General features: G+C 35.9%; 3 protein-coding genes across 3 annotated transcripts; all 3 read right to left on the reverse strand.

The window, feature by feature from the left end:
• Positions 1-1,241: 1,241 nt before the first annotated feature.
• On the reverse strand, positions 1,242-4,118 carry LOC114183755 (Major facilitator superfamily protein). The gene is made up of 4 exons (XM_028070883.2): positions 3,560-4,118; positions 3,162-3,379; positions 2,298-2,878; positions 1,242-2,203 (listed from the first exon to the last, which is right to left on the reverse strand). Exons 1-4 carry the CDS (start codon positions 3,783-3,785, stop codon positions 1,336-1,338), a joined length of 1,893 nt encoding a protein of 630 aa, XP_027926684.1. The 5' UTR covers positions 3,786-4,118; the 3' UTR covers positions 1,242-1,335.
• Positions 4,119-6,223: 2,105 nt separating this feature from the next.
• Positions 6,224-10,065, reverse strand: TRA2 (Aldolase-type TIM barrel family protein). The gene is made up of 7 exons (XM_028072585.2): positions 9,776-10,065; positions 8,615-8,786; positions 8,412-8,461; positions 7,635-7,935; positions 7,198-7,386; positions 6,922-7,104; positions 6,224-6,755 (listed from the first exon to the last, which is right to left on the reverse strand). Exons 1-7 carry the CDS (start codon positions 9,964-9,966, stop codon positions 6,510-6,512), a joined length of 1,332 nt encoding a protein of 443 aa, XP_027928386.1. The 5' UTR covers positions 9,967-10,065; the 3' UTR covers positions 6,224-6,509.
• A 563-nt stretch (positions 10,066-10,628) lies between these two features.
• LOC114184264 (protein VERNALIZATION 3-like) lies at positions 10,629-12,498 on the reverse strand. The gene is made up of 4 exons (XM_028071554.2): positions 12,215-12,498; positions 12,036-12,097; positions 11,264-11,304; positions 10,629-11,122 (listed from the first exon to the last, which is right to left on the reverse strand). The coding sequence occupies exons 1-4, from the start codon at positions 12,413-12,415 to the stop codon at positions 10,902-10,904; spliced, it is 525 nt and encodes a 174-aa protein (XP_027927355.1). The 5' UTR covers positions 12,416-12,498; the 3' UTR covers positions 10,629-10,901.
• Between the last annotated feature and the right edge of the window lie 347 nt (positions 12,499-12,845).

The raw sequence follows: 12,845 nt of genomic DNA on the forward strand, positions 1-12,845 counted from the left end.
CTTTGAAATGTTAAAGTGATATGTAGTCATATTTTATTAACCTTTTTTACAAATAAAAAAAACTTGATTGTATAAAAAAGAATATAGTAAATAGTGTTATAGATTATCTAATAATTGTATTAAAAAAAGAATGTAGTGCTCCTTACAGTAAAATAGTCCTGGCCCTTCAATTGACCCTTTGATTCTTATTGACTTTTTCTTCAAAATTGTAACACAAAAATCATGTTATCCATTAGAGAAATGTAAACCATTTGATTGAATGTGTGACTCACCTTCCTATTTTAATTAACCTCTTTATAGAGAACAATTACATCTTGTAGCTCTTAATCTTAACTATTCATATAAATTCAAATATTAAAATAAATGTCAATGTATGCAAATCTTTTTATTTTATTTTATTGCATATAACAAAGTACTGATTAGGTATTTCTTTTGTATTTACCGCCCTCCTAGTATAACACTTTTTCATTTTTTTTCTATTTAAACGTATAATATAAGAAACAAAAAATTTATTAATCAGATGAATGAAACTTTTTTATTTGATTTTAAGAGTAAAAAATAAATTTAAAGTTATACTTTCTATATATCTTTTTACTTTCTAATCAATAATTTAGTTTTTCTATTTTTTTAATTCGTAAATATTAGAAAACATGCAGTTTGTTCGATCTATTTCTTTTCGCGATTTTAATTACGAAATTTCAAAAAACCTACAATATTGATCCAATTGTTAACTAAACCAATTTAGTTAAAAACTTACGATACTGTTAATTAGATGATCCAAAACACCTTCAGATAATTGGGCCACGAACTGCACTATACATTACCCCAGCTAACATTCCTGTACCTAGTTTTTTACACAAAGTTTCTCGATATATTGTCAACAAATTAACCTCTTTCAACTACTTTAAAGTATGAAAAATGATTTTTTCATTACTAGACAATTTTTTCTTATAACATGAAGTATTATTTTTTAAATGGTTTTTCATTTTCTCATTTTCAATATTTTAAAATTACATAATATTTTTTTCAAAATTTAATAGTAAAAATATCATGCTACTTAAAAATTCGGTATATTTCATATATTACTCAATATCTATGCAATTCTCTTTTTTCTTTACCATCTTTACTTGAATGTAAGTGTTTAATTTAACTAAGTTACGTCAGGGAGTAACCATCCTTCACAACGAAATCCATAATCTCGTGCAGAATACTCCCTAACTAGTCTGCGTTTTCAACCTCTATATATGAAACGGTAACTTTGGAACGGAACAAAGACCATTACAAGTTATTGAACGGAACAAAGACAGCATTTTACTCTGTCGAAAACTAGGAGTTTTAGTTTCCAACGTACGACATTTCACGTTTCTCCATCTCATGATCATGCTGTGCCCTGTACTTATATCTACGAGCCGAATACACGAAGACGCAAAAATTTAGCGCGCTCAAAGCCGCGAGAAGCCAGTAGAAGTAATCGAACCTGCCAGTGTTGATGTTCTGAGACAACCAAGAAGGTTGTCCTTTATCCACGTTCCCGGTGGCAGATTTAATGATGTTGTTTATGATAGTCGCCACAAAACAACCCAAGCCGCCGGCGAGTGCAGCATACGCAGAGCCTATGCTCTTCATGGCATCAGGGGCTTCCTCGTAGAGGAACTCCAAGAGCCCCACAATGCAGAAGACTTCAGCCACACCAATGAGACAGTATTGGATCAACAACCAATACGCACTCAGGTTAGGCATGGGAGTCAGAAAAGTAGCCTCGAATTCGTTTCTTATTGCGTAGTTTCTTCTGTATCGTTCGAATATCGCGGCCCATGCGACTGAGAGAATGGACACCGCCAACCCGATTCCGACCCTCTGAAGCTGAGAGGCACCGTGTGGGTGGCCGGTGATGCGCCGGAAGATGGGGACGAAGAGGGAGTAGTAGAGAGAGAGAATGAGGAAAACGCTGAGGCCTGGGAACACCGGCATGCACGTGACTGGGAGTTTCAAACGACCTAAGTGGGTGTTGAGAGTGTATGCTTGTTGAACTGAGAGAGTGAGAAACTCCGTGAGAACGACGTTGAGCATGATTGTGCAGGCTGGTACGGGGATGAGTTTGATAAGGATCTTCACTTCCTCCACCTGAGTCACGGTGCAGAGCCTCCATGGACTCGGGTTGCCGCCGTCTTCTTTCAGTTGCAGCGCCGCCTTGTCAAGAAACCTGATCGTCAAACAAATATATATAACATTTCCGTAATCTTGCACCCTTTATCATGAATCGTAAAAAGTTCAGAGCTTTACGGTGAAAAAATGACCTGAAATGATTGGTGTGAGGAATTTTCCGACTTCCCTTGATAGCAGAGTGTCTCCCAGGAACCTCGTACAAGCCTATGAAATCACTGCTTGAAAAAGGGGCATTTCTCTTTCGAAACGCCGCCACCAAAACCTGAGCAACCCTAGTTAGAGGACTCCCTCCGGGTAACCTGTGTCTGTACAAGGGTGTGCCTATGAAGAACACCATGTTCGATATTCCCATGGCAATGGCGAGTGACCCAAATGCAGAACCCCACCCATACTGCATCTGCACGTACACCACAGCAGTGAAGGCCACAATTGCCCCAATGGTCACCGACAGATAGAAGAAGTTGAAGAACCTGTCGAGGTGTTCCTTGTAGTTTTTGCTTCTCTCGTCGAACTGGTCTGCTCCAAAAGATGACACGCATGGCCTTATCCCTGCTGCTCCAAACGCTGTTATGTATAGAAACGTGTAAAGGTATGTCATTTGCCATGTTTTTGCTGGCTCGCAGTTTCCCAGTAACAGAGAAAATTGGTCGCAATCTCCTTGGTTCGGCACGAACTTCTCTATTGTTGCACACAGTGTTATTCCTGTCAAACCCTGTTCGTAAAAGTCCAACCTTGCAGTCAAATGTTTTATACAAACACATGTAAAAAAAGATACATATTTGTTACTGTTATTAAAAAAGTGTGTGTGAAAATATGACATATGTCAAATGAGAGTTGACGCGGTATGTTAAAAAATCTAACACAGCTTTACTGTAGTAGCAGAACCATTAAATTTTGGAAGGTAGTGCAGAATTTAATATCAGAGATATTATTAATGTAATTTTGTACAAGACATGTCATGTGATGTTCCAAGAAAAGAGGAATGGTGTTGTTACTGCAAGATAGATTGTGGTGAAGATAGCTATTGTCCAGTATCGTCCAAGATATGCATCTGCCAGAAAACCACCCAGCACAGAGGAAGCTTGTGATATCCCTAAGAAATTGTTCACTGCGTTGGATGAACTCGTGAATGGTCTATGCATCACGTAGAACATAAACGCAACCATGTTCACTGAAAGCCCAAAATAAGCCATTCTTTCTGCCATTTCATTTCCTACAACAACACAAAACACATACACAATCACAGAATGTTCTTGTTCTCTTCAGAGTATTCTTAAATCATAAGTTCATCACATAAAATTAGTGGTCATATCTATGTATATTAAAGACACAACAAAGAAACAGTACAGAGAAATCCAACGAAAAATACAAATCCGAGAATGAATAGATGTACCAAATATAAAGAAGGCTGCAATCCAACCACCAGTTTTTGAAAGATCAACAATGGATTTGCCATGGATATCAACTGGTGTAGATCCTGCTGTGTATCCACGACCAAAGGCCATTCTTCTATCCTCAGACTCAATGAAGTAAATCGCTAGCTTCTTTCTGTTGATTGAAGTTCCTGGTGTCCCTTCAAGGGAGCTTTCTGGGGGTGACTTGATCTCGGAGCTATCCATCACTCTTAACACACAACACTAGCTGCTACTACTTTCCCTCAACCTCAATCTTCAGATTAAAACCTCACAACACATGAAAAGGGTCATGGATCTACCTCTTCAGCAATCAATTACCAATCAGCAATGAAAAAAAGTAAAGGGTGGGAAACAATCATTCTGAAATATGGATACTAAAGCCACCAACTTCTGCTACTTCTTTGGTTGCCCTTGCTCTTCTACTTATGTGTGTTCTCAGAGCCTAATCAATTCTTCTCAAGACAGGAAAATAAGGAAAAGAAATCAGTTGGGTGGTGTAGGTTTGGACCCTACGTTTCCTCAAGTGGAGTTTCTTCTAAGAGTGTGACAGATAAATATATGTGACTTTTTTTTTTACTTATGTATGAATACAATACAAGGTTAAGAGTGAAAGGATTCTGAGTTCAGATTTTTGCTGATTTTTTGGTGTCCTTTACTTAGTATTAACAATATGTTTTAAAACTTCAATTGATAAGTATATTTTGAAAGTTAAAATTCAGTAGAAAATTCTTAACAGTTTATCTTTTTTGTCACTAGGGAAAGGGACCATCATTAAAGGAAGGTTCAACCAACACCTTGAAACCAACCATGCGCAATAAATGACAGTACAACAACACTATACAACATCAATGGAAGCGATGGAACACAGTGCATTTATAGTCACCTGCTACGGAGGCTGGCACCATTGCTGTCATTGATTGGTGTTTGCATGTTAGTAGCGGTAGTTTATTTCAAATCATGTTCCCACTATGGCTTTGCTTAAGAATTTTTGGGTTTGTTCAGCATGAAAATATGGATGTACATAAATTTCCATATGAATGGGGGAGGTTGGGGATTGGTCAGCTGCTTGAAATTTTGTGCTTGCTTTTAAATTCTTCTACTTCAATGTTGTGGTCCAATTTCTCCACACAACCCCATCAAGGTTTTAATCTTCTTCCACTTATCTGAAATGAATCCTCTTGTACACATTGCTTGTTTGATAGATAGTTCTAGTACTACTGATATAAACTCAAAATTTCAACGTCACCTTATTGTGCTTGGATAATGCAGTGTATCTTGTGATGAGCACATGCATTTGTACTTGTAGTTGCGTCTAAGTTCAAAATTAATGACTTTATAGGGTAAACGTGAAAAATTGGGTGGGTTCTTCTGAACATAAATGTAGCTATAATATTACTTCCTTTCTCAACTGAAGTGTGTCTTCTTTATTTTTATTCAACTTGCATATTTGTCATTAAAAGGATTGTTTCGACAACATTCAGAAGCAAACAATTGATGAAATATTTCTCAATCCTCCAAATTTTAAATAATTTTTTATTTTTTTTTTATTTTTAAATTTAAGAATTAACCTTTTAGCTTTGTAATGTTTATAAATTCAAAATAAAAATTTAGAAAATTGTTTCAGAACTTTTATGCATTTTTTCTTTAACCATGAGCTAATTTTAATTTATAGAGAAACAAATTTCAATTTTTTTGAAGTGTTATAGAAAAAGTTGTTATAATCAAATCTAGTGTAAAAAAAATAGTTAGCGAATATATTAATACTAGTCTTTGTAAATGAAGTTATTCTACTAAAAATATGCACTATTTGTTATTCTCACTCGTGATCTATCTCTTTCTCATTGCTTTAAATCGTATAACTTTTATGATTGCTTCATTTATTGAGTTTCTAAAGTGATTATTTTTACTAGGTTTTATAGGATTGTGTGATAGTGAGAGAAACATAGTTCGTCATGTTGTTTGAGTATATAATTTTACAAGAAAAAGAATATAGCTATCTATAACTAGGTTTAAGATTTTTTTTCTCACATAAATTTAAAATAAAATTTGTTTCAGAGTGAAATAACTTTTACCATTTACCCTTTTTTGTCATCATGGTAAGATGAGATTATTTGGCACATGCAAGCAGAAGATCCTAAAAGCCCCACAAAAAGGGTTTGGCCCATTTTTTAAGATCCTAAACTTGCACGGTGTGTTTTAGAGCAGGCAGCTTCTTCCTACACCCCACCATTTTCATCGTGCACCCTGCTACTTTCGGAATTTATTTTCCTGAACATAATAAACAATTTCGAAATTTCTTTTCCGGAAGCCAATCAAACTCTTATTTTATGAAAAATATTTTCCGGAAGCATTTTGATGGGTAGGAGTAGGAATTTCACAAGGTGCAGGAAGTAATTGCCTTTAGAGCATTGCAAGTTTTGTTCTGTTTGGGCCTGTTCTTTGTAGGCCGCGAAACCTAAAAATCACTTCATGCATCCCTTTGGGACTGACCAAATGGAATACAAAATTAGATTCCGGAGTGATAGAAGCATGTAGCAACTACCCTTGCTGAGGCCGTTTACCAAATTCCAATTTCCCTTATACGTCGTTTTCACAATCTTTCTAACCTAAGCCTTCATATTAGAAATGGCTTGATAGTAGGGTTAAGGGAAGGGACCTTTTTGATTAAATATTCGAACTAAAATGTAAGAGTTGACACATGAGTGACATCACAAGCACAAAGGAATGAAATCGCACAAATATTGCATACTGGGAAAGAAACAAAAACGCTTGACTCGAAGTGGACAATTTCCCATTCCCAGTGTATCACTAGCCGTCTAAATGACTCCATGAAGCACATTTACAGCAGCACAGAGTGCACAGCTACTGCCTTTTATTAATCCATAAATGGAATCATACACAGCATTGCTAACCATGACGATCACAACTTCAGTGGCTCACCAACTTAAGAGAGTTTGCCTTCTCTTGCAGAGAATCCAGGAGGCTGTCAAAGCTCTTCTTAAACGAATCCACTCCTTCAAGTTCAAGCTGGTTCCCAACATGGCCCCAGTCAATACCCAATTTCTGGAGAGCATTGTATATTCCCTCAGCTTCAGATGCATTTGAATCTATTGTCCTGGAAACAGTACCATGATCGATAAATGCTTCAAGGGCTTGGTCTGGCATGGTTGATACCTGCCAAGTAAGAAGATGTTGCTATGAGATACAACAAAAAAGATTGGTAAACCCTTTGACTTCTAAGTTTGTAAACACAATCAAGGAAAAACAACGAGTCCATTATTTGCCTCAGAATTAACTGTCCTGATTATAAACTGACAAAGTGCGAAATGAGATAGCTTACAGTGTCAGGTCCAATAAGAGGTGCGACATACAAGGTGTCAGGATAGGCCGGATTCTTGACACTGGTTGAGGCCCAGAGGAGCCTTTGCTTCTTGGCTCCCTTCTTAACTAGAGCTTCCCACCTAGGACCAGAAAATTTCCTTTGGTAGAGCTGGTAAGCCAATGCTGCTTGGGCCACTGCTGCCTGTAAAATTCAATGAGCCGTTATGAGAATATATGAAATTCGCAGATGTAATAAATCCAAAGGCAGGAATAGACATTTGGTAAACAAAGTTACCTTGCCGCGTAGATTAAGGGCCTCTGGGGTGCCAATTTTCTCGAGGCTCTTGTCAATGAGAGTGTCAACTCGACTGACAAAGAAAGAGGCAACACTTGTAACCCTAGAGAGGTCATTTAAGCCTGATGCCTCCAGACCATCCAAGTAAGCATCAATAACAGCTTCGTATCTTGCGAGAGAGAATATCAGCTGTACACATAAGTACCAGAAACATAATTATACTTTAACCATGCAAGTAAAAGAAATCAATACAATACTAATGTCACCGGTCAGGACCGTTGAAGACTTTTCAAATTCCTATTAGACACGAGCTTGAGCTTAAAATATCAGTTCAATTTGTCATGGTACCAATAGGCCAATCTAGAATTGTAAATCATAACTATACAAAACTAATTTATTTAATTTATATTATATGAAAGGATGTAGCACAAACTCACCGTCACATTCACACTTATCCCATTAGCAATAACTTCCTTGATTGAAGGAACACATGCCTCTGTAGCTGGAATCTTAATATACACATTAGGGCGGTCAACCACTTTATGAAGCCATTTTGCAGCTTCTATGGTTCCCTCAGTGTCATCTGCGAGCCTGGGAGATACTTCAACAGAAACATAGCCATCACCACCATCTGTTTGATCATAGATTGGTTCAAATAGTTTGCAGGCATCTTGGATATCCTTTACTACAAGTTCCCAGTATGCACTTTCAATGTCTTTCCCAGCTTGCACAAGTTCCCTGCAATGATTGAGTAATTTATTTTAGATATAACAGTAGGAAGGATATATTGCTACACTATAGTGCAATGTACACCAATAAGACCGTTACTAACATGTCCACAAAACACCATTATACTTAATGCAGTTACGACCTGCCCATCACAAGAATAATTGGAGCTAAGGAGTGTCACATCGGTGTAGTTTACTTTTACTACACTAAACTACAACTAAGTGAATGCTTGTTTCAATTAAATTTGGAGAAACAATCACTTTCTTTTTGCCGCTCTAAGAGAGAGCGTTTGAAAAAAGTAAAAAACAGATGCTTTCCATGAGAAAGGATATGCTAAACATGGGCTCATACACTGAAAAGACACACTATAGACAGACAAATATGATCTGTGTCCATGCCTCACAGTTTGTAGTACGCTGTCCACCACATTGTTAAGCTTTAAAAAGAAATATCAGAACAGAACTTATATAAGATATGCATGGTACCTGAACTGATCATTGTAAGCATCGGAGGATGAGATAGCTTTCTGAAAGATCTGCAATCACATGGACAGACAGCAGATTAGAATAGCAACATCCAAGGAATGCATCTTACAACTCACAAGAAATGTTTGGAACATTAATCAGTTTTAATTTCCGCATTATTATTATCAGGATAAGGAAAACATTTCAAAAATAAAAAACATTACCGCAGGGTTGCTGGTGACACCTCTGACACCACTGGCTATCAGAGGAAGCAGATCTGTAACAGGTCTGCAGAGATTATCATACCACGGACTCTGCCCTTCTTTCTCATAGAGATCATGAAGCACTGTCCTCTTTGCAGCACTTCCATTCCCATCAGTTTGAGAGCATTTAACCCTGAATGAAAACAATCAAGCGTTAACTATTCGCCTCCCATATAAACTGTTTGAGAAAAAACAAAGCCTCCTTGAAAATATTCGTCACGTAAGGAGAGAATTGGAAGAGTCTATTTAGGCAAATGACTCCTACAAGCTATCTATAGCTTATAAGAAACACGGAAACAGTGTCCCTCATGAACAAAAAAATGAAATTTGTCCTCTTTATGGATAATTTCAAGAAAAAAATGAAATTTGTCTTCTTTATGGATAATTTCAAGAAAGAAACGAGATTCATACTAATAATATAAGTAGACAACAGAGAAAGCGATTGGATACTCATAATTTTTATTAGTTCCAATGATAAAAAAAAAATGTTCTTAACCTGGATTTACAAAAAATGCAATTATATATTTCTCTCCGTCCAATGATTTCTTATAAATATCTAGATATGCATAGTACGATCGTATCCAACATAGTTTTCTAATAATCTATATATCTTTCAGAATAATCACACTATCCGCGTGTGCATCATACTTAGCACGCTAGTCTCAGTTCAAAGAGCAACACAACTGACAGCTCGCAAGAAAATTGCAAAGACAAAGTCTGAAGCGAGCATTCTTCTAAAAAACCCTAGAAACCTCAAGAAAACTTTTGAAACGAAAATCTAAGCTAAAAAGAAAACAAAAAAACAAAAACGAGGTCCACTTTCACTCTTCCGTGAAAATTAAGTTGTACCACCAGCTATGAAAACTTGTATCTATTCTCAGCTTCCAACTATCCACAACTCAGGTCACACATCCAACCAAACACGACCTAACGACAAATACGATGGCGATCGCTCGCAGCTACTTTCAACTTCAGCGATTCAGCTCACGAAAACGGGAAAAAGAAAAATAAATAAATAAATAAAAAAGTGGTGCATGTGGATGCTGTGTGAGAGATCGGAGAAAGAAAAGGTGGAGGAATAGCGATCCGATGAAAGCGCGAGAGGGATCGGAGAAAACATACCGGAGAGAGGTTTTAAGAGGGAGGGAGTGAAGAGATCGGAGGGAAGCGGAGAGGTTAATTTTGTAATTTGCGGCGGAAGAAGAAGGTCTGAGGGAGAGGAAGCAGTTGCGAGAAGAATCGCGTCGGGGTCGAAGCGCTTCTGATAAGGAAGCAGCTGGGTTTGGCGTTGAGAGCTTGGAAACGGAAGCCATTGGGAATTGCAACACACCAAACGCAGCAGCGACTACGGTAGGTGCTATCGCTTCAATTTAATTATATATATATTGTTATGCATTTTACACTTAGTTTTATTTTTATTATTACATGAAGAAGTTGGTAGAGAGAAAGTTGGTGCAGCTTTTGGGTTGACCCAAAAGCCAGAGACAGCGCAACCAAATACGAGGCACGAAAGGGGTAATATAGGAATTTGACACATTGGTTTCGTCCCCTAGCCGCCATCTACTATTGCTGTACGCTATCATTTTATTTTATTATTATTTAAATATTTTTATATTTTGATCAGTTTTCCTATTAGTCCCAATGTAAATATTATTTTCAGATATTTTTATTGGATGATACGAAAAAAAAAAGTTGTTGGAAAGCATCTATCTTAGTTCAGACTGCGCGTGTTTGGATTTGGGTTATGTTGGTGCATTAATCTAAGCCCAGACAAGCGTGAATGGGCTTTGAAGTGGGTTACACCATACAATAAAATTCATGTATGTCAGTTATTAGTTAACGTTATGGAATCAATATGTAACGTGTTATATTAGTGCATACTATTTTTTTTAGTAAATTTAAATTTAATTTATTTAAGGAATCCGAATTTATAATTCTTTTAATATATAATATATATTAGACGAAATTATACATGTTAGTATAATATCTGATATTACTAGTTTGCAGGATACATCTTGTTTACCTTATTACAATAACAACCCAACATTTCAAAACATATAATTGAAAATGGGATTGTTTTGAATAGATATGCATCCATACATAGTAACGTTTATTGCACATATATACTTGTGATTTCGAGTTATTAATCTTGAACTATTTTCTCGAAACCTAAGATGATATGATAATTTTTGGAAAAAAGAAACTATCATATATAGTGAAACCTTAATATTTGAGTGTTGTGTTGGAATTATCTCCTTCGAATAGAATCAAGTTGTCGTTTGCAGTTGAAGAAGGTTGCTGCAACGGGTGATCCAAGATTATAAAGCTCACTAAAATCTCTGGTGTTGAAATTTTGGCGCCATCCTGGAGCGTACACAGTTTGTCTACCCAGTTGACGAAAAAGTATGAAAACAATACGATGAATCCCCATCACTGGTCGTGGACCTTCGTACCCCACAACCTCTTCACCTGTTAAAAGTGCAAGAGTACACGTCTTATAATTAAGACAATGTTTTTTCTCTCTAAATTAATTCTTATTTAATAAATTTCGTATATATCTTTTTCGTTCTCTGTATTAAAAGAGAGAGAAGTTGAACTTAAAGAAGGTACCGTAGTTTGTTCCTGTAGTTCCTGGAATATTGGCAACTAACCTGGAAGGATAAAAAAAGACAAGTAAGATCACGATTTGTCTTGCCAAATATGCTGTTTCATTTTACGATCACAGCATCACCACACTCAAAAAGGCAAAGGATAGAATAAAGGGAGATCTGAATTAGAGCTCAATTTATTAAACATCAAAATTTATATTTTAAACATTATTATTTCATATTTTAAATTTTACAATTATAAAGACAGGACTTAGAAAAAAAATACATACATATATAAGATAAAAAAATATTTTACAAATTTCTTTCTTTCTTAATGTTTCAAACATCACTGCTGCAGAAAAAGTTTATATTAGTGACTGATCAAATATGTCGATAATAGAAAAATTTATCACTGATTTAAGTTTAGCAACAGATAATAAAATTTATATCGGGATCGTAAAGTGGTCATTAACAGCGGTCCGAGACAGCAGTTGGAATCATATTAGAAGTAGTGTTTAAGTCTAATTCAATTCTATAAAATTAGTTTTGTAAAATAAAATTTGCATATTATTTGTATATTATAAAATTGTTTTATCTCTAATCGATATAGACACATACGTGATATTTGTGATACGACGGAGAAAAGAGATACATAAAATTTGTAAGAAGTGATAAAATGTTTAAACAGAAAAGGTGGGGGGTAAAAGAAGTGTGGAGATGTGGAAGAATAATGTTGGTGTGACTTCTGCCACCATCTTCTCCTAAATGTGCCTTAGATATTCAAGGGCACTTACCAATGCAGATATTCCCTCTGATTTGGATTTCCTGGACTAGGTGCATCAGGATCCACCATCACCTATAAATTAAATTAAATGCAACAAAAAAATTAACTATTTATTAATTAAAACCCTAAAACCTGTTGGCTAGGTATGAAAAACTAGATGATAAATAATATTGTGGCATATATATATACCAGAGTGTAAAGGGTTCTGAGATCATCTCCACCAATTTCAACTCTTGGTTGGTTCATCACTTGTGAGGGTTTCAGCTCACAACAGTTGATAACTTCTGAGCAATTGTTAAAGATTATCCTCAGAGACACACAACTTCTGAATGGCTCCAAAACATCTCCAACAACACCTCCAATAACAAGAGGATCCATTGATCTTGGCATAGTTATAATCTTTATATATATAACTCTTCACCTATATATATAACTTCTTCAGCTTGGTTCTTCCTTCACCTATATATAATGAACGAGGGAAATGCCTATTTATGCATGTCATTGCGTACGTTTACTCATATTGCATTATCTCTGGATTCTTCTCTTATACTTATTTCTCCATCATTTAAAGTGAAAGGTTCTTCAAGTTTATGTGAGGGAAAAAAAAAAAAAAAACTTTAGAAAGATGCATAGATATGTTATCTAGAACTTCTCATTGGTGCCACATACTTTAAGTTGTGGTCGTAAGACAAGCACCACTTCACACTTAAGTCTTGTTCTTCCACTCATTTATCACGTTAAACTTAATTATATAACATCGTCGTATTTAGGTTTGGACAATCTATTTAATGTTGATGTTTGGTAATACAAGAGAACAAAA

Source organism: Vigna unguiculata, chromosome 5, assembly GCF_037176805.1.
Source record: "Vigna unguiculata cultivar grain cowpea cultivar isolate G323 ecotype 2 chromosome 5, ASM3717680v1, whole genome shotgun sequence".
NCBI classification, from domain to species: Eukaryota; Viridiplantae; Streptophyta; class Magnoliopsida; order Fabales; family Fabaceae; genus Vigna; species Vigna unguiculata.

What these genes read in the sequence shown, in the direction of transcription:
- TRA2 (XM_028072585.2), bottom strand. Translation starts at nt 9,966, where the DNA reads ATGGCTTCCGTTTCCAAGCTCTCAACGCCAAACCCAGCTGCTTCCTTA. An exon ending in GGATAAGTGTGAATGTGACG is followed by an intron (nt 7,387 to 7,634) that starts GTGAGTTTGTGC and finishes TTATGTGTACAG; the next exon opens with CTGATATTCTCTCTCGCAAG. An exon ending in CCCTTAATCTACGCGGCAAG is followed by an intron (nt 7,105 to 7,197) that starts GTAACTTTGTTT and finishes TGAATTTTACAG; the next exon opens with GCAGCAGTGGCCCAAGCAGC.
- LOC114184264 (XM_028071554.2), bottom strand. Translation starts at nt 12,415, where the DNA reads ATGCCAAGATCAATGGATCCTCTTGTTATTGGAGGTGTTGTTGGAGAT. An exon ending in TCAGAACCCTTTACACTCTG is followed by an intron (nt 12,098 to 12,214) that starts GTATATATATAT and finishes TTTAATTTATAG; the next exon opens with GTGATGGTGGATCCTGATGC. An exon ending in CAGAGGGAATATCTGCATTG is followed by an intron (nt 11,305 to 12,035) that starts GTAAGTGCCCTT and finishes TTATCCTTCCAG; the next exon opens with GTTAGTTGCCAATATTCCAG.
- LOC114183755 (XM_028070883.2), bottom strand. Translation starts at nt 3,785, where the DNA reads ATGGATAGCTCCGAGATCAAGTCACCCCCAGAAAGCTCCCTTGAAGGG. An exon ending in TCACCACAATCTATCTTGCA is followed by an intron (nt 2,879 to 3,161) that starts GTAACAACACCA and finishes TTTTACGAACAG; the next exon opens with GGTTTGACAGGAATAACACT. An exon ending in CCTCACACCAATCATTTCAG is followed by an intron (nt 2,204 to 2,297) that starts GTCATTTTTTCA and finishes TTTGACGATCAG; the next exon opens with GTTTCTTGACAAGGCGGCGC.